This window comes from Arachis hypogaea, chromosome 13 (assembly GCF_003086295.3).
Source record: "Arachis hypogaea cultivar Tifrunner chromosome 13, arahy.Tifrunner.gnm2.J5K5, whole genome shotgun sequence".
Taxonomy (NCBI): domain Eukaryota; kingdom Viridiplantae; phylum Streptophyta; class Magnoliopsida; order Fabales; family Fabaceae; genus Arachis; species Arachis hypogaea.
Window position 1 is genome coordinate 5520832 of NC_092048.1, and position 22741 is coordinate 5543572.

General features: G+C 34.7%; 6 protein-coding genes across 18 annotated transcripts; 3 read left to right on the forward strand and 3 right to left on the reverse strand.

Annotated features, from left to right (window-relative positions):
• Window positions 1–70: 70 nt before the first annotated feature.
• LOC112736706 (metal tolerance protein B) lies at window positions 71–2175 on the forward strand. Of its 3 annotated transcripts, none has more exons than XM_025786268.2 (2): window positions 71–414; window positions 980–2175. In XM_025786268.2, exon 2 carries the CDS (start codon window positions 999–1001, stop codon window positions 2154–2156), a length of 1158 nt encoding a protein of 385 aa, XP_025642053.1. In that variant the 5' UTR covers window positions 71–414; window positions 980–998; the 3' UTR covers window positions 2157–2175. The 3 variants fall into 3 exon arrangements, with proteins under 3 accessions (XP_025642053.1, XP_025642052.1, XP_072069172.1); XM_025786267.3 differs by having other exon boundaries at window positions 86–414; window positions 894–2175; XM_072213071.1 differs by having other exon boundaries at window positions 88–414; window positions 986–2175.
• A 303-nt stretch (window positions 2176–2478) lies between these two features.
• LOC112736709 (ras-related protein Rab11C) lies at window positions 2479–5328 on the reverse strand. The gene is made up of 3 exons (XM_025786276.2): window positions 4673–5328; window positions 4274–4472; window positions 2479–3370 (listed from the first exon to the last, which is right to left on the reverse strand). The coding sequence occupies exons 2-3, from the start codon at window positions 4436–4438 to the stop codon at window positions 2888–2890; spliced, it is 648 nt and encodes a 215-aa protein (XP_025642061.1). The 5' UTR covers window positions 4439–4472; window positions 4673–5328; the 3' UTR covers window positions 2479–2887.
• Window positions 5329–7480: 2152 nt separating this feature from the next.
• On the forward strand, window positions 7481–12466 carry LOC112736708 (protein THYLAKOID ASSEMBLY 8-like, chloroplastic). Of its 10 annotated transcripts, none has more exons than XM_025786272.3 (5): window positions 7481–7904; window positions 8917–9302; window positions 10830–11234; window positions 11580–11970; window positions 12127–12466. In XM_025786272.3, the coding sequence occupies exons 3-4, from the start codon at window positions 10848–10850 to the stop codon at window positions 11967–11969; spliced, it is 777 nt and encodes a 258-aa protein (XP_025642057.1). In that variant the 5' UTR covers window positions 7481–7904; window positions 8917–9302; window positions 10830–10847; the 3' UTR covers window position 11970; window positions 12127–12466. The 10 variants fall into 10 exon arrangements, with proteins under 10 accessions (XP_025642057.1, XP_025642056.1, XP_072069178.1 ...); XM_025786271.3 differs by having other exon boundaries at window positions 7495–7904; window positions 8689–9302; XM_072213077.1 differs by having other exon boundaries at window positions 7554–7904; window positions 10835–11234; window positions 12136–12466.
• A 419-nt stretch (window positions 12467–12885) lies between these two features.
• LOC112736710 (uncharacterized) lies at window positions 12886–13807 on the reverse strand. Its single transcript, XM_025786277.3, has one exon. It carries the CDS (start codon window positions 13652–13654, stop codon window positions 13022–13024), a length of 633 nt encoding a protein of 210 aa, XP_025642062.1. The 5' UTR covers window positions 13655–13807; the 3' UTR covers window positions 12886–13021.
• Window positions 13808–14545: 738 nt separating this feature from the next.
• Window positions 14546–16002, reverse strand: LOC112736712 (universal stress protein PHOS32). Its single transcript, XM_025786278.3, has 4 exons — window positions 15293–16002; window positions 15099–15208; window positions 14899–15017; window positions 14546–14807 (listed from the first exon to the last, which is right to left on the reverse strand). The coding sequence occupies exons 1-4, from the start codon at window positions 15465–15467 to the stop codon at window positions 14717–14719; spliced, it is 495 nt and encodes a 164-aa protein (XP_025642063.1). The 5' UTR covers window positions 15468–16002; the 3' UTR covers window positions 14546–14716.
• Window positions 16003–19499: 3497 nt separating this feature from the next.
• LOC112736713 (uncharacterized) lies at window positions 19500–21964 on the forward strand. Of its 2 annotated transcripts, none has more exons than XM_025786279.3 (5): window positions 19500–19871; window positions 19951–20151; window positions 20273–20492; window positions 21247–21366; window positions 21462–21964. In XM_025786279.3, the coding sequence occupies exons 1-5, from the start codon at window positions 19668–19670 to the stop codon at window positions 21575–21577; spliced, it is 861 nt and encodes a 286-aa protein (XP_025642064.1). In that variant the 5' UTR covers window positions 19500–19667; the 3' UTR covers window positions 21578–21964. The 2 variants fall into 2 exon arrangements, with proteins under 2 accessions (XP_025642064.1, XP_025642065.1); XM_025786280.3 differs by having other exon boundaries at window positions 19954–20151.
• Window positions 21965–22741: the final 777 nt, after the last annotated feature.

Sequence of the window (22741 nt, forward strand, 5' to 3'; positions counted from 1 at the left end):
TAAATTAAATTATATATATATATTAATGATTAATTTAGTATATAAATAGTATTTTTGTATAATATACAGTATATGGAATGAAATCACAAATCAGACCAATTATTACTTTTTTTTTTTTTTAAGCTCCGTTTTTCCGCTCTATACATTCTTTGCAGTTTTTACTGTCAATCTCTCTCTCTCTCTCTCTCGCTGGGAGCTAAACGCTCGTTGGGGCTTCCGTCGGAACACTTCCAAACGACGCTTAGCCCCTTTCAATCCAAACACACGCCTTTAACTCTCCGCCGATGACCCTCACACACTTTTTGAGTTGATCTCATCGCTTCATACCTCTTCCTTCTCATATCTCCCCGGACACAATTCCCATTTTCCAATTCAGGCTTTCCTCTTCTCCACAGATTCTAACATCATACTCTGGTACTGTTTTAAATTTTTCTTGTTTTCTCTAGCAAATTTGTTCTTATAACAACATCTTTTACTTTCTATGATTACATTTGTTTGTTCTGATTGGTCACTCAAAAGACGTGTTTACATTTTTTAATGTGTGGAATTTGGGCTCTTAGCTTTGTCTCTTTGATTTTCTCAAATTCCCAACGACCCTCGAATTATAAACTTGTTTCTTCAATTTGAAGTTGTCAAATTAGTCATTAATCCTCATTAATAAGTATTACTACTCATATGTCATTTTTTTCTTCTTATTTTATGGCAATGAACTCTTCTTTCTTCAGTTTGAAGTTGTCAAATTGTTATTGATCCTCCACTAGTGCTAATAACTAGAATGTTTTTATTGTTCTTATTTTATGTTAATTACTGACCCTTAAAGTTGGAAATTGTCAAACTTTCTATGAACCCACCAAACACGGCCTTTACCCAATCTAAAGCTTTGTTTTTGACAGATGTTGATTTTGGCAATCATACAATATAAATGTGGTAAGTCCTGGGAGATGACTTTTGGTGAATGATTCATTTGTTTTGTTGGTAGAACCAGTTTGTTGAAGCGAATGGAGCTAGAAGAAGCTCCAGTCTTGGAAGAAGAGTCCAAGCTGGAAATTGAGATACACAGTGTCTTTAAGGAATCCGATGTTCCTCCAATAATTGTCAAGTCAGTATGCGATTCTGTTTGCCCTTTTTCCAGGGACGAGAACAGTTTGGTGGCGTCCAAAGAGTCATCCAAATCAGCAAAGAAACTCTGTGGACTCATAGCTTGCTATGCCATTGTTATGCTTGTGGAAGCAATTGGTGGAATAAAGGCCAACAGCCTAGCTGTTATCAGCGATGCGGCACACGTGCTTTCTGATATCGGAGGATTCTGCATCTCTCTCTTTGCAGTATGGGCTTCTGGCTGGGATGCAACACCGCATCAGTCTTTTGGATACAATAGACTTGAGGTTTTGGCTGCACTTTTATCTGTGCAGATAATTTGGGGGATATCTGGTTTTTTAGTATACGAAGCAATAGGTCGACTTGTGCATCGCAGCGCCAGGGTGAATGGAACGCTCATGTTTGCAATTGCAGCATTTGGTTTTGTGTTTAACTTTATCATGGTTGTATGGCTTGGTCATGATCATAGTCATAGTCATGACCATCATCATGGTCACAATCATAGTCATCATCATCATCATGATTGTGGACACTTGGATCATGATCATGGGAACGAGGAACTAGCTAAAGTAACTGATGAAGAGGACCTAAACCTGCTTTCAAGTAGTCAGAGAAATGTTAATGCCTTGAACATAAATCTGCAGGGTGCCTATTTGCATGTCATTACAGATATGATTCAATCTATCGGAGTGATGATTGCTGGAGCCATAATATGGGCTAAACCAGAATGGTTGGTGGTTGATCTTATATGTACACTCATATTCTCTGTTATATCTTTGGGAACTACCATGCCTATGCTTAGGAGTATTTGTGGCATTCTTATGGAAAGGACACCAAGTGAGATCAATGTCATGAAACTAGAAAATGACCTCAGAAGTTTGAAGGGGGTGCAAGGTATTCATGACCTGCACGTTTGGGCCATAACAGTTGGAAAAACTGTTCTATCTTGTCATGTAGTAGCTGAGTCTGGCATAAATTCCATTGATTTACTTGGCAGGATTAGATATCATTGTGAGAAAACATATAAAATACAACATGTAACCGTACAAATTGAGTGAGATTTCATACTTTTTTCTCTGATTGTTTCTCCTTTCACGTATTTACAGATGCATAGTTGTCAAGCTTCACAGGATGTGTCTTGTTCGTTTTACTTGCAGCCTTTTTAAGTACACGAAAAAAACAGACATCCTTTCCCTTTGATAAATAAGTGTAAGTGTATAACCTCTGATAAATAATGCCGCGTTATTTGCTTCCTTAATATAAACATCAAAATGATTAGTGTATTTGCACAGAAGCTAGCCGATTCTAACTAATATACAAGGTTAGTTGGTTGGTTGCTATACTTTAGGCAAGTGATTTGATCTATGGGGGAAAAGGAGATTTAAAAAGAAGGGATCATATATTCTATCAAGCAGGCTGGTCCAAAAGTAGCCTTCATAAAAACAACGAACTAACAAAAACCAAAGAAAGAACCAGCTAAGTATAATCTTACATGGCTTCTGAGATGTCACATTCTGATTGACCACGCTATATCATCAATATCTGTCAGTTCCAAATATTACATCGATTCATGAGAAACTATCAAATAACAGAGGAGATAATCCAAAGACACTATCGTTTTTATAGAATTTCACAAGCTTCCTCGTTGCAACTCAATGAAGTAAAATGTACTCTACATGTTTCTCTCTCACCCATAAAAGAAAGGGGAAAAAAAGGGGCGCAAAAAACAGAATTGGAAGAGGGGGAAAAAATAATATCTGCCAGCAACGATTCATCCTCAAATGTCACATTAGGTAGAACAGCAGCCTCTCTTTGTGTTCCCAGATGTATCAGCAACATTGATTGTTGTTCCTTGACCAGGAACTGTACTACCAGCAGCTTCCTGGGCTGCCAGTGCCTTTTTGCTTACAATATGATAAATCTCGGTCAAAATAGTTTGGAATGCCTTCTCAATGTTGGTTGCTTCCAGTGCGGATGTCTCGAGAAATGATAGACCTTCCTTCTCTGCCAACGATTGACCATCATCCCCTGAAACTGCCCTAAGATGGTTTAAATCAGATTTATTCCCAGCCATCATGATAACTATGTTAGAATCTGCATGGTCCCTCAATTCACGGAGCCACCTTTGCACATTGTCAAAGGTTTGCCTCTTAGTTATGTCATACACAAGGAGAGCACCAACAGCACCTCTATAATAAGCACTGGTGATGGCTCGGTACCGCTCCTGACCTGCCGTGTCCCAGATTTGTGCCTTAACAGTCTTTCCCTCTACCTGTGGTGGTCCGACAAAGAATTGATCATTATCGGTAAATTCATAAATCATCTCCAGATAACATCATATTGAAAACAACTGTTTAGAATAAGAAAACAGTTTACTCTCAAGTCTCAACAATCAGCATGTAGTAACAAACATAAACGCTCCAGGACCAATACATTCATTGTCATTTAGTTACCGACTGAGTTCTTGTCCATGAACAGGACCAGACATAAACCTGGAGAATTTTTTCATAAAACCTGAGGCACCCAAGTTAGAAGCATAAGACCAATCACTGGTTTACAAAATCTTAATGGCCAATTAACAATTGGGAAAATGCATATAACTTGTATAAGAATTTTCTCGTACTACTTAATATCATGAAAATATATAGTACGAGTGAAAAATATCCAATGTTTATGCTTGTTTAAGTATGGCACATCACATTATGATTTATATTGATCTACCAATACCACTTTATTTTATATTGAATCCCAGCTAATGAGACAAGGCTTAGTTGTATCTAACTTGAGCGCACCAATTCTATGCAAGAAATTTTCTTATAAATCATAGTTCTCTACTCCTCTCCACTTCATTCGGAGCACATAAAGCTAAAACCATTCCACCAAAACTATCTCAGAAGAGGATCTGCTTTAGAAATTCTTGAATCCTTAAGCAATCAGTGCTTTGGAGCAAAAACATTAAAATAAATTATCATACTCCAATGCTACAAATGCAAAATACCACGTAGAAATCCAATCAGAAGCAAAAATGGCAAGATTAAATAAAAAAGAATCCATAAACATAAGAAAACAACAAAGGATCAAGAAACAAACAACGGTATGCGAACGCATTTAGAATTTCACATAACACAAACAGGTAGAAGCAGCAAAGAACTGCAGAAAAGAGAAAGTTAAGTACCTGAAGAGTTCTGGTGGCGAATTCAACGCCGATGGTGGATTTGGACTCCAAGCAAAACTCGTTGCGCGTGAACCTCGAGAGAATGTTGGATTTGCCAACGCCAGAGTCACCGATCAACACGATCTTGAAGAGGTAATCGTACTCGTGGTCCACCCTGTGAGCCATGAGATCCTTCTTCTCCTTCTCCGATCTCTCGAACCTAAAACCAGAAGATCAGATCCAGCGACGAAAAATAAAAAACAAAAAAACACGAAACCGAACGTTCATTCAGATCCAAAGTCGCACCACGGCGGCGCGTAGCTACACACTCAGAAAAACCGAAACAAAACAAAAAGCGAAGCCACAGATGAGCAGATCTATGTATGAAATGAATTTGGAATAGAGAGAGAGAGAACTAACCGTCAGCGCAAAGCGGATTGATGGATGAGGGAAAAATGAGAATGAAATGCGTTTTGAAGTTTGAAGTGGTTAGTTGTTGAGCTCAGATAAGGAAGTTGAGAGTCGGAGACAGTGAGTAGGGTAAGGTAGAGTTCGGGTAATGGCACGAAGCGGAGGGAAATTGAGTGGAGAAGATGATGAAGGAGGTGCTTGTGGCCGAACTGGCCAATGGGGAACAAAACGGAATTATCGATGAGTGAGAAACCAATTCGAAACCCAAAATAAATAAATATAAATATAAGTTCCGTATTTCTCCTTTTTTTTAATGATAATCGTTATTCGTTAATAATAATAATTAGTGCTATTGTTGTTGATTATTTTTTAGAGTAGACTCTAGAAATAGAAGAAGAAATTATTTATGATACATGATAGGATGATACTAATCTTCTTTATGAATATAATTGAGGGTACATAATATCCCATAAACTAAAAAATCTAATATATTGAATTTAATTTTAATGTAGTGATAATATAAAATATTTTATATAATTGTACAGTTAAATTTGTTTTTTTTTTAATGTTTATTTAATAGTTGTCTAAACTCTAACAAGTAACAACTCAAACTGAATATAATTTATTGAGAATTATTGGGATATAGAAGTTATTTTTTGTTACCCTTAATTTAAATTGTTGAAGTATCATATATGTAAATCTTAGTATAAGGTAGAATGCGACAAAGTCCGTGTGCACGTAGGGCAGTGAGGTGGAAGTATAGGCTGTGGCAGGCTGGCTTCAGGGTGGACGACGTTGCCAGATGCCACCACTGTTTTTCATATCATTACTTTAAACTATGAAAAAGAAAGCTAATTGTCTTTAGATTAATCATTTTTAGCTGTGTGACTATGAATCCTCTAAATAGTTTAAAAGTAATTAATTCTTTGTTTTTTGTTTTACAAATGTATTTACTTCAGAAAATGTTAGTCACCTTATATCAATATCATTTTATTATTTGAGTGTGTGTGTCAGCTGAATATTATACATAGAGCGAGTAAAACAAAAAAATAAGTTTCAATTCATAGTTGAATGTAAAATAACTCAGACCAGGTCAGCATAAAACCTAGCAGTCATGTTTTAATTTGGTCCATTAGAGACTTGGAGCAATTCATGTAAAATTTTATCTTGAATTAATTATTGAGCAAGAAGAAGCCAAAACTTCAAGAGATTAACTATTGTATTGTAAACACAACAAAAACACCAACACGTTTTTTTTTCACCTTCGGGACAACCACTTCCAGCTAAAACAAATTATGTCGCTGGACTTGTATTTTAATTTAATAAATTATGCTGCGGAATCAAACTCGGGACATTATGCTGTTTTTCTTTTTATATTAAAAAAGCCAAACATTCACCAGTTGTATCATCTGTCCTCACATGAACATATTATAATTTCGACGGTTATATAATTAGTTAGTTAATTACATAAGAACTCAATCACGAACCTAGACTAAGTCTCAATTAAATATAGCAATTGTCTAAGTCTCAATTACAAACTATTCTTTTAATTTCTTTTGCATTGTCTGAATCATGCCAAGCAATTGGACTTTTATTTGGTTCTGGTGGGCAACATTATATTCAAGAATGACTGTGACTAGCCATAATTAATTTTCTTTATTTTTTTGTTCAAATTTATGAAAAAAGAAAAATGATGATAACATGCACAAACTTGGAGAAATAAAATTATGAAACTTAATAAAGACCCCAGAGAAATGGAAAAGAAATAATACTCTATATAGAAAGATAGTTACCTAAAGAGATAGACAAATGTTTTGGATGATTTTCTTCCTAAGTATGATTTGGATGCGAACCCAATCATATCTTTCTAATAATGTCAATAAAGCATGGACCAGAGTGGCGTTACCTCTAGATCTTAATTTGCAAGCCAAGTCACAATCTTAATAATTAACTTATACAAAATGGTAGATGTTAATTAGTTCCATTCCTTAATTAATTATTTCAAAGCCTACTAGCTGATCTACATAGCTTTTTTCTTCATGACAGACTCGTGCATTGAAAGTGGACACTCGCTGAAAATTAAAGGATGTTACGCAATTATACAAGCAAATTGCTGGGCAGCCACAACCACCATATCAAAGCCTTCCCTACCCTTCATAGCTAAGGTTCGTAATTTTAAGTTATTCTTGTTCCAATTATTTTATTTTAAGTTATTCTATGCTAATAGGCTGTCCAGTTTTGATTTGGTATAGAGATATGGTATATATGTTATATAGTAGGTCTTTGTAGTTTATAGACCCTTCAATAATTGAAATCAAAGTTGTTTATTATTAGGTTTCTTTCATATCATGTATCCTTATGGACCTTATCTTATCTTAATTGCTTCTTTTTGCACATTCTTTTTAGTTTGTTGCATGATTATTATGCGCGCATTCAAAAAGGATGCATTGGTGTTTTTATTCACGGAGAGGATATTTTCTTAATTTATTTTTTTATTTAAACGTAAATCACAGTAAACTTCTGTTAAGAGTTGCCAATATAGTACATGTAGATTTTGTTAGATTTTCAACCCAGAGGCAAAACCAAATCAGAAAAATTCAACGTTATTATTTCTTAATAACTTTCCAATCATTGAAGAAATAATGAAGGGAACTAACCTTTCAATATATTGAATTGTAATGTTTCAAAATTTACTATTAAATGCATATACAAAAGGGAGGTATTTAAGTATTTGAGAGAATCTGACTCTCCTAATTGGTAAATTTGTAATGGGGTTGTAAATAACTAAATATGTTGCAGTGGGAGGTTTTTTGTTTTGGGTTTGGTCTTGGCTGTTCTGGGCCTTGGCCCAAATGGCCAGGACAAGAAAAAGTAGACCCACCACTCAGGCACTCACTCTCAATCTCTCCCGCTTTCGTGTGTTTGTGTGGCCTTCATTTTCTTTCATCTGTCAGAACGTCTCTGTCTCGCCTTCATTTTTTGAGTCTCTCTCAATCTCACTTGAGTCTCATCTCAGTCACACTCGCCGGCGTCTCGTGGTTCGTCTCGCCGACGTCTCGTCGTTCGTCACGCGGCCTTCCTCGTCATCTCACTCACTCCAGTCTCGTCCCTGGGCTCCTCGTCGCCAGCGGCAGAGGCAACTCGTGGGGTCGTGGCTTGCTTCATCGCTTTCCGTGGGATCGTCGTCGCTCGCCGTCTTCTGGTTTCTTTTCGTCGTCGTCGCGTGGACCGTGGACCGTTGGTGAGTCCCCTGTTCTCTCTTTTCCGGACTTTCCTTCTCCCTGTATGTTGAGATGTTGCTGAATTGCTAAAATCAATTCATTTGCCTTGTTGTTGATCTAAATGTTGCTGTAAATTATGACTGAACTAGAAATTGTTGAATTTGCTGTGGTAAGTTGAATTTGTTGTTGTTGGTTGAATTTGTTGCTGAAAATATCACTGGCTAATTTTTTGGTTGATGAAAATTATCTCTAAGTTGAATTTGTTGCTGATAATCACTGAATCTTGAATTTGTTACAGTTTTGCTGAAATAACCACTTAACTAAATTTTTTGCTGCTGTAAATTATCTTTGGAGCTAAATTTTTTGTTGCTAGAAATTATCATAATTGAATTTAAAATTATCCATGAGCTGAAATTTTTTGCTGGAAGAATAGATTTGATTCTTAGTATTGATTGAGTTGATTCTTAGTCTTACACAGTTAGTGTTGATTTAGTATAATTAGTGAATTTAGTTTTTAATTAGTTTATAACAATGTTATGAAAAATATAGATGCAAATCAAAATAAAATTAATATTAGTCAAATTTTAAATTTGTCCAATAAAAATATAGATATTAATTTTGAGATTATTTTTTGGATTTGATTTACTTATTGTATTATGTTTTGTTCTTTCTATTTAAATTAAAAAAATATTTTATACTAATAATTAATATATTTTTTATTCATACTTTTAAATTTTGAGATATTAATTATGTGTAAGAATTGATATTCCGTTGATATTAATATGTTTGTGAATTCATACCAAGGATCTGAAATTCGGTTCGAACCGGCCGGTCGAATCGGTCGAACCATGAACCGCTGAAGAAAGACTCGGACAAATGCCAAAATTGAATTTCAAAAACTAGAATTGAACCGGTCGGTCGAACCGAACCATGATCCGGTCGGTTTTTTGAATGGGGAATGAAACGTCGCCGTTTCAGCTGTTGCACTTAGCCAGCTAGCCCTAACTCCATCAGTCCATCTTCCCGTGCCAGATTCCAGAACGTGAACGCCTCTGCCTCTCTCACACTCGGTCCAGGGCAGGGCTCCTCTCATTCTCATCGAGCTCCTGGCCGTCCCTCACCTCCGTCCAGCCACTGCCTCGTGCCGCCGCCGTCGTTCCGTCGAACAGCCACCGTCTGCTCGCTCAGTTTCCCCCCACTGCGCAGCAGCCATCGATATCAACCTTCCCTTCCATCGCGCAGCCATCGCAACCTTCCTCCGTTGCGCAGCCACGCCGCCGGCACTGGATCTGTTCTCCGCAACCACTGTCCCGTTCGAAGCCCGTTCGAAGGTGCTCCACCACTGCTCCTTGTCTTGGTCACTCGGTGTCTCTGTCTCCCTCTTGCATGCTCTGTTGAAGGCTTCTTCTAGCTTCTAGGTAAATTTTTTTATTAACTATGATTGATTATTGAACCATTGTTTGATTCTGCGAAGCTCTGTGAACTGTGAAGTCACTGAAGTGTGAACTGATTTACTGATTTACTGAAGTGTGAAGCTCTGTGAATAATTTTTTTATTAACTATGATTGAACCATTGTTTGATTCTGCGAAGCTCTGTGAACTGTGAAGTCACTGAAGTATGAACTGATTTACTGAAGTGTGGCTCTGTGAATAATTTGATTTATTAACTATGATTGAGTAATTGTTTGATTCTTCTAGCTTCTAGTTCTAGGTAATTTTTTTTGTTAACTATGTGATTTACTGATTTTTTATTGCTCTCCGAACTGTGAAATGTGAACTGATTCAACTGAAGTTACTGAACTGAACTGCGAACTTCGTTGAATAATTGTGAATAATTATTGTTAGTTAAGCTGTGAAGTATGAACTACTGAATTTTGTTGTTTGTTGAATAATTGTGAATAATTTTGCTAAATTGGATTTTGTACTTGTTAGTTTGTTAAATTGTTGTGATTCTTGAAATTGAGATTATTGGGTTGCTTTGTTCTTATCAAATTGTTAATTTGTTAATTTGCTAAATTAATGGTGTTATTGTGATTCCTGAGATTGAGATTGTCTTTATTTTTTGGTATTGGGTTGCTGGATTTTCTATTCGGATTTTGTACTTGTGATTCTTCAACCCTAGGTATGAATTTTGTTTTTTGTAATAATAATTGTTGAAACATTGATTAATTGTTGGTTCTAAACCTTGTTGATGATGGCTTGAAGCATGATTAATTTTTGAAGCATTAATTGATTAGGGTAGGGTTGTGTTGTGTCGTTCCAAGATGAATATGATTGTTTTGCTTTGCGATGCTTGCTGGTTGTTATTTGATCTCACCGCATTTCAGCATTTGATCAATGAAATGTTTTGCAAACATTCAGTTTTTGGTTTGCATTTCCATATATTGACTTGGATTTATACCTTACTAAAAGTTATCCAATGGAATAAGTCAAGCTGATCTCATGAAAATCCCAAATGACTAATAAGATTGAATGACAAACTTGGATCAGTTGGATGTTGGCATTTTATGTTTGGTTGGTTGTTTTTGTTATTTGACTTTTGAGTTTGTATTTGAATGAGATCATAACATTCTGATTTATGTAGTATTTTTAATTTGGATAATATTTTAAAGTTTATATTAGACTGTAATTATGTTTTAATGTATTTATTTATATTTTATTTATTATTTTATTATAAAACGGTTTTTTTGGTTCAATCACGGTCAAACCGGTTAAATCTATGAACCAATAAACCAGTAGTTAAAACGGTTCGATGACCGATTCGGTTTTCAGAACCTTGATTCATACTTTTAAATTTTGTTTTGAATTTTAAATATATTTTTTATAATTTTATATTTTATTATGACCGGATTAATTAGTTCAACCAATCATTTACGCGGTTGGACGAGTAATCCAGTTAGATTACTGGTTCTAATAAGTAATAACTATAATTCATGACTATGAAGTGAAGCGTTATACTGATCATGGCGTCTCGTCGTTGCTTCACAATGTTGAGACGGGCTCGTTTGGCTTCAGTATTCCTTCGACACTTCACCACAACTCCCAACACCATCACCCACCACTCTTCTTCATTGTTGTTGCCACCATTACTGAGAGTCTTTGACTCTGCCAAAACGGCGTCGTGTTTCCGGCACTACCACGACGGAAGGCCCAGAGGCCCACTTTGGAGAGGAAAGAAGCTCATTGGCAAAGAGGCGCTCTTTGTCATTCAAGGTTTGAAGCGCTTCAAGGATGACCACGACAAACTTCACAAGTTCATCAAAAACCATGTCTTGAGGCTCTTGAAGCTCGACTTGATCGCTGTTCTCACTGAGCTTGAGCGCCAGGAAGAAGTTTCTCTCGCCCTCACGGTTTCTTTCTCATTCTCTATCTTCTCTTCTATTCACTCTTTCATTGTTTTGTTGGTTGCCCGTAACCTGTTTGTTAGAATGTCTGTTAGAGATATTGCTACTAAGTACTAACATGCTTTGTTCTAAGGTTTGGTTGAAGGATACTATTTAGTTTAATCAACTCTCACTAATAGTGCTTCTAATGACATTTTAAGCTGAATAGTAAATCAAAGTTAATATCAAGAGAGTATTGATATAGTTATTGGATTTGGGGGCATGCCCTTTTTGCTGAAATTTATTTCTATATTGATACTTGTAGGTGGTGTTTGCTCTGTTGGTCTTACAAGTATGTTAGCGAATTTTCAGGTTTTTAAGGTGACGCAAAAGCAAGATTGGTACATTCCGGATAAATACTTGTATAAGGACTTGATTATTGCACTGGCAAGGGCTAAAAAGATGGACGAAGTAATGGAAATGTGGGAAAGCATGAAAAAGGAGAATCTCTACCCTGATTCTCAGACCTATACTGAGGTTATAAGAGGCTTCTTGAAGTATGGATCTCCTGCAGATGCGATGAATGTGTATGAGGACATGAAAAATTCTCCAGATCCACCAGAGGAGCTACCATTCAGGATTCTGTTGAAAGGGCTCTTGCCTCATCCACTTCTGAGAAACAAAGTGAAACAAGATTTTGAGGAAATTTTTCCTGATTCAAGTATATATGATCCACCACAAGAGATATTTGGTGTACGCTGAGGTAGTTGCTTGCTTTCTTATCACTCTTGTCTTATGTTCATAAGCTTGCATTCACATAAACTTTTTTCCCCTTGGTACCCGTGATCACATTTATGTTCAAAGTCTAACGTTAATGAACTTGATTTAGTATCCTATTAACCCCTTTCCTTTTTGATAGGAGCTCCAGGCCTTATGAAGCATTCTGGAAGGAGCTGAGTTGTGGAACAACCAGGGTAGGAGTTGAGGGCCAAGGCTGTTATGGATGGTGCTTCTTGTTTGAGCTTCATTTTGTAGGTTGAGGGTTTACATTTACTGATTAGTCTTTGTATATAGTGTTGAGGTGGATTGAACTTAGATCGGTTTGAAAGATGTTGATGCTCTTTTTCAGTTTCATCGTCCATAACTCCATATCAGCAATGTGCAATTTGTTATCAAAGAAAAATAAATTTTTAGTATTTGCTGAGCAGCATGATGGATATTAAACTTTTAAGCAATGGGTAATTTTTCCTGTTTCAATATGTCCAACAATCCATCTCCCTCTTCTTTTATTTTATTTTTTTTCACTACCTTTATACTATCAATTGATAATTTAGCTTTTAGAGAACATCTTGAAGGCAGGAATAATGGAGTTTGATGAAAAATCTTGTTGACTGGCACTGCCATGTCTCCAATCTATATTCCAAACTGGTCTCAACTTAAAACATGTTAAGGGTGATAAGCAGGTGCTGGTTCGGAGAGGTGGAAAACATAAGTTGCTAATTGGATAAGGAAAGATGAATTTGTTAGAAGTGGTGAATCTGTGAATGTGACTTCTGGGAAAGGTGGAGATGAGAACAGAGGAATAACCTCTCTAGGAGACTCAGTGGTCAGCAAGATTTGCATAAATTTCACATGTTGAAACACCATAGGAGTAAGTAATTGCACATTATAATATTCAAAAAAAAAAAAACCATAGTTTATTAAATTTGAGTGCTATACCATTAGCAGGTCTCTTCTTTCAGCCTTTGTTTGACTCATTAAACATTATTATTCAAAATTCAAAACAATGTTCCTTCAATAAATAATAAGCTTAACTAACGAGTGAAGGCATAGAGCACGAGAGAAACATAGATGAGAAGCGCAGTGGGAACAAGAACAAGCAAAGGTGCCACAGCAGCAATACTGTAACGGCTACTTCCACAACCAAAAGTCCCCAACTTGATCTGCACCAAATCCACCAGAGCCATCACCAAGAACCCGCACCCAAATACCGACCCAAAAGCCGAAACAAGTGTCCCCACCCTCAATGACACCGCGTTAACCTCCCCGATGAAGCTAGCTGCAAAGTGCACCACCTTGCTATTACTACCACCACCAAAAGCATCAATGTTATCCCCATCTTCAACGGTTTTTCTTATGTTGATGATGTTTTTGAGGGCCAGCGCTATGAGGCTGGAGAAGAGGAAGCAGCTGAAGGAGTGCACGTGGCTTGATATGAGGCCTTCTGCCACCGAGGTCCCGGCAGCGCAGGCGGTGTCTATGCCGCCACTACCACCAACAAAGGCAGTGTCAGGGCTGGTGATTGTGAGGCCAACGAAAAGCGCTAAGGTGAAGAGGGAATTCACGTTCACGATGCCATCTAAGGCCATAATGTGAATGCTGGTCGTGGAAGCTGACATTTCCTGCGCCGCTGCGTTGGAGGAACAAAGAGAAGAACTAAAAAACATGATACTAAGCTTGATGCTTTTGTAAAATGCACCATGTAAGTAGGTAATGTAATTAATGTTTGTGGGATCTTTCGTTACTTGCAAGCAACCATTGTGTGTGTATGTAAAGGAGGGTGGCGTGGAAGCTTAAGTTTAGAACCCATGTTGGCTTGTTTCATTAGCCAAATCGGTAAGCAGCAAAAAGTAAATATCAATTCGCCGTTGCCGGGGATCGAACCCGGGTCACCCGGGTGACAGGCGGGAATACTCACCACTATACTACAACGACTTGTTGTTTGCAGGGCCGTTAAGATTATACAACTATGATAAATTCGCATGCTATTCTCTGTGATGTGATGTTCTTACTGATCTTCTGCAATATAAAGTTGGTAATCCCACTTTTGTCATAAGCATCCCTAAACGTAATTCCATATGAAATGTGTAAAGAAAGCCATCATCGTCACAAGCTTGTAACATTGAATTATCTATGACTATGAGTCAAAGGAATGGAAAAATGTTATCAACAAAAAAGTTACTGTATTGTATATATGATGAACCCAGGGTCAGCGTGGATAGTGAGTGCTAAAGGTTCGCATTATCAGAATTCAGTTTGTTAGTAGCTCATGAAAAAGACAAGACAATGGAGTTAAGTAAAAGGAATAGCTTATGAGCTGAGACAATTGAAAAAGCATTGGATACACGGGGTTAATATGAAGCCTATTGAAAGAGAGTGTAGTAAGTAGTAAGTAGTAATATGTAGGGTTGCTTGAGGAAGAGAAAAATTCAGTTCTCTTTTTGGATGGATTCATTGACAAGCATTGATGTATAAACAAGACAAGAGAATGTCCTAAAACCAAAAAGTTATAATAACTTTAATAAGGAGATAATTGAGAACTTTAGATGCTAAACAAATTCATGTGAATAGTAGTCACTTTATAATAATAAACTAAAGACATTGCACATCATTCTAGCAACAAAATTCTGGTTCCAACAAGACACACTGAATCATGTATGTGCAGTTCAGCACAAAGCTTATTTATTTACAGAAACTAAAACCACTATCAGCAGAGGACAACAGCATGATCAAGCGGTAGAAGGGGCAGAGTCTTTGACAATTGTTACAGGACAAGTTGCATTTGTAGTTACATAATTTGTAACACTCCCCAGCAATACCCTGCAATCAACATGTTTATCATTAACTTGTTCTTATTGAAAACAAAACAGTGTTAAGCATGAAGGTTTTCAATAAATAGTAAAGTTAGTACCTCTGAATGGCACCCAAGCCTCTGCTACCCATTACCAAAGAGTCAAGCTTCAAGTCCTCAACAGCTTCACAAACTTTATCTCTTGGATCACCCCAGTATATCTTTGCTACCACCGTCACCTACAAAGTAATAACACTAACCTTGAACAACCAAATCAAACTATAGAACAAAAACCTAGCTAATCCGAGAGATTAAAGAACCTGTTTCTGCCTAGTAGCAGTGTCAAGCATGTCCAAGACCTCAGGATCAGTTTGGACCTCATAGTTGTTCATGACCTCCTGCTCACGAAACTCCACCAAAGGGATCAGAGCTTCAAGCCCCAAATTCAGACACCATAATCAGAATCCATTCCAAATAAAACATGAGATGTATTATCAAGTATCAAGGAACTTACGAGAACCAGTTGTAGACCACAGAAGATTCCTAGATTCACTAGATTGAGGGGGCTTGATGTGGATCACATAAAGGGTGTCTTCGTTTCGGATGAGATTCTCAATAGCCCATTTCAGAGCAAGTTTGCTTCCATGAGAGAAGTCCAAGGCCACCCCAATTGATCTACCACTCGACATATCTATCTTTCTGCTTCAATCTCAATTTGTGTATGCTCTTCTTGTTCCTCAAAATCAACTATGCTAAGTGCGTAATCTTTGTTGTTTTAGATATTTTAACTTTAACATGCATACGTGTCCTCATATTATAAATTTTGGTACCTACCTTTTCTTTTTTCCTTTTCAATGTCAAGCTTTTTCTGACCGACAAATTTGTTGGGAAATTTACATTTGTGAATTTTAATTGGCAAGTGACAACGTTAGTCAAAATTATCCCTAGTTTGAATTTGTTTTGTGGTGTTAAATAATTCAATAATATCTCTATTTCTCTGCATGAGTTAATGTGATGGAAAAATATAAATATACAAAATTGGTTTATGATACAATTGTTGGTAATCATATTTAACTCTAAACCAGTTGTGGAAGTTTATAGCAGCAGCGGGAACTCATGAATCAATGATCTGATAATGGTGATTAAGATATACGCGTCAAAACTGAACAACTACCTGCTCTCTATCTGTTGGCATTTTCTTCAGCGGTTTTGTTTTGTTTTATCACACTATTCAATCACAAGAAACTTAGTTACTAGGAAAATAAGTCAATATTTTATTTCAATTAATTATTTGTTTTTTATTATTATTCTTAAAAGTATTAATAAAATAAATAACAAAATAAAAGCATTCATTCATTCTCAGAGGCACACAAGAAATTTTGATTCAATCACTGCAAAAGCGAAATCTAAGTGCTATTTTCACATTCATTAAATTTTGTTATGTGTTCACGGAAGAGAAACCAGGATAAATATAAGCTTAGTCAAAAATATTATTTATATACTAAAATTAGTCATTAAAATTAATTATCAATATATTTATGTATAAATATATATAAGGACAAATTATTATATTAAGTCAAGAGAAATAAAAAATTACACAAATCCCTAAAAATTATTTTATGAATCAACCAATGCATGTTTATATGTAATTCGAATTAACTAAATTCAAACTTTATCTACACATAATTCGAATAATGTTGCTTTGAATTATACACAAAACTCACACACACTAACACATACAATAATTCGAATCACGTTGATTCGAATTACACCCTCATTTATTAAAAAAATTAATAATTTATTAAAAAATTTATTAAAAAATAATAATTTAAAATTAAAAAATATATATTTTATTTCATGTATTAAAAAAAGCTAACAAAATATTTAATTACGAGACTTCTTTAAAATATTAATGAGCTATCAATTCAAATTTCATACAATACTCTTTTGTCCATTTTTAATAGCTCATGAATATTTTTTAATAAATTTTTTAAAATTATATGGTGAGATATTGCATGATTCGAATTAAGCATGGAAAGTTCAATCACTCTTATTCGAATTATATGGTGAGCAATTCGAATTCTATACAATATTCTCCTGCCCATTCTTGATAGCGCATGAATATTTTTTAATAAATTTATTTTAATCATACAACAAAAAATATTTTATTCTATGCAAAATAATTTGAAAAATGGCTTAAAAAATGTTAGGAGTACTATAAAAAATTGTAATGACTTAGGACATTAAAGAAATACCCTACATAGTCGATAATAATTTAGAAATTAAAGAAAATATATTTTTATCATGTATTTACCTAAATCACTAGAATATTACAAACTTTTATAATACTCATAACATTTTTTAAGCCATTTTTTAAATTATTTTGTATAGAATAAAATATATTTTTTAATTGTTTTGGATGGAATAAAATATTTTCTTTAATTTCTAATTTATTATTGACTATGTAGAGTATTTTATTTAAAATTTGTGTACATGCATGTATTTACCTAAGTCATTAGAACATTACAAATTTTTATAGTACTCCTAACATTTTTTAATCAATTTTTTAAATTATTTTGCATAGAATAAAATATTTTTTTGTGGTATAGTTAAAATAAATTTATTAAAAAATATTCATGAGCTATCAAAAATGGGCAGAAGAGTATCGTATAGAATTCGAATTGCTCACCATATAATTCGAATCAGAGTGATTGAACTTCCCATGCGTAATCATGTAATATCTCACCATATAATTTTTAAAAATTTTATTAAAAAATTTCTATGAACTATTAAAAATAGACAAAAGAGTATTGTATGGACTCATTAATATTTTAAAGAAGTCTCGTAATTAAATATTTTGTTAGTTTTTTTAATATATGAAATAAAATATATATTTTTTAATTTTAAATTATTAACTTTTTAAATAAATTTTTTAATAAATTATTAATTTTTTAATAAATGAGGGTGTAATTCGAATCAACATGATTCAAATTATTGTATGTGTGTAATTCGAATCAGGTTGATTCGAATTAGTGTGTGTGAGTTTTGTGTATAATTCGAAGCAACATAATTCGAATTATGTGTAGATCAAGTTCGAATCTAGTTAATTCAAACTACATATAAACATGCATTGATTGATTTATGAACTAGATTTTAGTTTGACGAATTTGCGTAAAAATTTCTTCCTCTTGACTTATTTTAGTGTTTTACCCTATATAATTTAATTTATTTTTTATATATATTTATATTTAAATATATATTTTATACTAATAAATAATTTTAGTAATTGATTTTAGTGTATCCTTAACATATTTGATATTACAGTCACATAACTTCGCGTGGTACGGTCTTGTTTTATTCGATACATTTGTGGCAAAGGGTAGATAAATCTAACCTAATCTAATCATAAGCTTTAATAAGGCTCAGGTTGTAAACGCTAATGGTAGGACCCGACAAAATGCAAAATGTAATTGTGTTCAAACAAGATCATATGAATATGTCTCACTAGTGCAGTGAGTGTGACCCACGCGATTGCGTGTGGACTCGTGATTTCGCCATTCAAACAAGTTCTTTTCATGAAATGTGAACGGTTAGATTTCATGCTTTTCCAGCATTACATGCATGATTCAGTCTCTATTGCACATCTATTGTGTTTTGCTTCCAAACTAAACCAACCATAATTCGTGGCAAAAACATGCATCTGAATTATGCAAGAGGAAATCATTGCATTAAAACTTAAGTAAAATTTTAAAATCCTAAGAACTACCTTATAATAAGATCTTTGCAAGCAAGGAGAAATAAGTTAAATAAATATTTAATAACCTACATGGCCTTTGGCATGGATTCATATTTCATATATGTGATTCATTAATATTATATGGATATTGTGTGTTAGAGGGATTCTCGCATGGTGTGGTTACAACTTCATCCAACAAATGGCAGGTGAGATGCACAGCTGGTTAAATGTACGGTCCAACTAACAAAGCTGACCCTTGAACTCCATCAAAACCCTTCATAACACTCCCTCATGGACCAACCCTTTCGCCATTATAGATCTCTTATTTGAATTTGAATGTGCGACAATAAAAATATCAAAAATATAAGAATTTATTATTTTTTGTTATTACTTAATCTACTTTTAATGAAAAAAAATCCTAAATGGTTCCTAAGTCCGCAATAATTATCTCGAAAAAACAACGAGACCCTTAATAAAAAAAAACCAACTCGGCTCCTGAACTTTATTTTTATGGATTAATTAGCCCCTGCGCCAATCAATATTGTTTTTTTTTGTACAAGGGCTAATCAGTCCCAAAAAAAAAATCAGAGACCAAATTGGATATTTTTTTTTTAGAGCCTCGTAGTCCTTTCGAGGTAATTGTCAAAAATCGGGTGGAATATTCACTCTTTAAATATTAATAACTGATAACTAAAAATAATAATTTTGTATAGTCATCTAGCCTTTTCTCTACGTATAATTGTATGGCTATGGACCTCAAATTTTATATATTTGATGTTAGTTAGATTCCGTTTAATTTAATTAATCACCTAGGCATAAATTATTTTTTTCGCTTATGTTATTATATTTGTTATTGAGAGGCAATTATAAAACAAATAATAAAAAAAAAGAAACAAATTGTTGGGCATTAACGTTGGTGTCCCTTTGTCTAGTTTGTGGGATAATGTGTGAGATATATATAGCATTACCAAGAAAGCAAATCTCTAAGCTAAGTCTCGGTAGTAATATTTGATGCCCCATAAAACGGAGTCACTTGCTTCCTTAAAACACACACACTCACTCTGTTTTCCATAAAACCCTTGCTACTAAGCATTAGCAAAAGGGTATAATGATAATCCTGATTGGAAATTGATGATAACTACTTTAGTTAAAGATGGGCGTTGACCTACACACATCATCATCATCACTGCTACCTTACCGGTTCCTTCCTGAAAAGCAGGGGAAGGGCAATGAACAACCTCTTACTCTCTCATCACGTGATCATCACTACTTCCATTCATCTCTACAAATACCCAAACGAGTCCCAATTCCTCTGCCTAACATGGCACACCCCATTGACTCTTGGATTCTCGATTCGGTATTCTTCTACTCTCTACTACTAGCTCTTGTTAATTTCTTCCTTTTCATGAATGCTGAATATTATTATTATGTTGCAGCAGCAGCAGATGTGGGACTTAATGGGTTCATCATCTTCTTTGGAGAGCCCTACAGCCTCCTCTGGTGGGATCAGCCATGATTCTTCTTCCTTCGAAACAACAACCTACGACGTTCTCTCAATTCCCGACAACACCATCAAACTCTACCACCATCCCACTCATCATGCTGGATTAATCCAGGAACAAATTCGAGCTATTCAGGTAATTATATTGTATTCCATTGCAATAAAAAATGATGCATGTACATACATCTATTACTAATGAAAAATATATAGGTAACATATTTATTTATTAAGTTATATGAATGGTTGGGTTGGTGCAGTTGGGATTTGGTGAAGAAAAGAAGAAAATGATGCAAAAAGAGAAGAAGGTAGGGGTTATCGGAGTTGAAATTGGTAACGGAGTTAGAACGCGTCAAACAGGGGCAGCTCCGGAGGTATCAACGTTTGGGTCTGTTTCCGGTTCAAGAGGAGGTGGTTCTTCAGGGACCGGTGTTTTCTTGCCACGTCCCGCAACTACTCATTCATCACGGACCACACCTGGTATATTCATCTAACTAACTCTCAGATTTTTTAGTACTACTATACCCTTTTTTTAGCATCTATCACATTTTAGTTTTTATTTTTTCACAATAATATCATGGGCTTGTGTCATCTCGTAACTTACACTTAACCCAAATTGACACCAAAGGGAGATTGAATAAATTAGAGCACAACTTTTGTTTTTTATTCTAAAGGCATTTAAGTATTTGTATTTCCCATATTTTCCTGTTTTTGTTTTTGGTTTGGGATATTTTCCTAATGTTGATACTTGCTAGTTTGTTAGCCGGTCGTGGAAGTAGTTGATCCAATAATATTCTAATATTCTGGACAATGGTTTAAATTTTAAGCTACATAATCTTCTCTAATCCTATTATTTTCTATAAAGGATATTATATATATATATACATACTAAAAATAAATCATCAAATAAATTAATATTTGTGTATATTGGGTTACACATTCTTTAGTTAACAGGATAATCAAACTTAGACAAATAATCAAATTTCTCTATTATAATATAATAAAACTCTTTTATAAAATATCAAACATAAATTTCTATAGGCAAGTATCCAATTGATGACTAATTATGTTATATGATTGATTCTATAATGGCATTTCTTTAGGCTAAAGTAAAACAACAAGATCAATTGAAAAAGGAGGGAAAAATAATGAATGTATGAGCAAATTTTGATATTATAGTACTATATACAGCATGACATAATAATAACAGGATTGTGATGTTATTTTTGGTCAGGTAAAGGTTGCTCCAATATTCTTATACCAGCTAGAGTGGTACAAGCTTTGCAACATCACTTTGAACAAATGGCTGTCACCTCTGGACCTAAAGCAGCTGCTGGCTTCCCTCCCCTGCATGGTAACACTTTTCATATCAATTAAATTATGAGAATAATACTAAATGACTGAGAATATCCAATGTAATTTGATTTTGTATGTGTTTGTACTTTTTAGATGTTTTGGTGAGTAACAGGGACGGCATGTACTCACTGCAGAAGCGGCAATCACGGAAATCACAGCCAAATATGCAGCAGGGTGATATGATTCTGCCTCAAGAGTGGACCTATTGATATGATTCTGCATCCATTTCTCTCTGTTATGAGATTTTGCATGTTCATAGTAATGATAATAATGATGATGGTGATCTTGGCGGTTTCTTGAAAAGGAATAAAGAACAAAATGAACTCCAGGGTCCCTACTATACCGATCTCATCACATGGAGAATAGTGTAGGATGATCAATACTAGTACTATCTAGCTAGCTAGCAATAATTATGGCTCAATTTGTTTTGGAATTAAGGGTGGATCAATAATAACATCTTGTATAATATGAGCCATGACGAGTCTCTTAGCTTATAGCTTAGAACTAAGCCTTAGCTTGATCAGAATTCAAAATTAATAATAAGGATGTCTTTTATAATCCTTTGCAATAATAATTCAGCTCTAGTTATGCCTTAATTACTTTGCTCTCTCTTGTATGTATTTTATGTTCAACGAAAATGCTATATGTATATAAAAATTCAGACTTTAAATCTGTTATTGATATATATATATATAAGCATTCAATAATATTTTATATTTCAAAATATATACAAGCAGGTAGCAGATTTAATGGTTAATGTTTAGCGTATAGGTAATAATATGGTTGTATTTACAATCAAATGCGTGTCTATGATAGAATGCAAGGCACGTCAACCAAAAATGACAAACTAACTTGTCTTTTATTTGACTAACTCCATATAGGACAAGAGAAGAAACAATCTACCATAACAAGAACAATTTGCAATGCAAGTCACGCGTTGTGTCCCGTAGTAAGAAGATTTGTAGAATATTTTGTAATGGATGGGTCTATTTACGTAGAAAATAAGTAGGATTCTTTGCTGTTTGTGGTACAAAATAAAAGGATTTAGATTCCCTGACTTTTTCTTTCAAGCTGCATCCATGGTGAAATAAAGTAAAGGCCATCTCTTAGTCCAACTCTTGATATGTCTCTTCTGTTGTTTCACACTTTCTTTCCTTCCTTGGCAATCCTATCTTACTCCCACTCTAGGTACCTTTGCTATTAGCAACTTATTAATTATATGCATATCTTAGAGAAAAGTCAGTAACTTTATTAAATTCTGACCAGCATGTAAGAAAAATAAGAAATTTCATATTATTAGATAAAATCTCACACCATTAAAATCATTATTAATAGCTACTTGATGGCTACAAATTACAAAAGTTTTTGGCCCT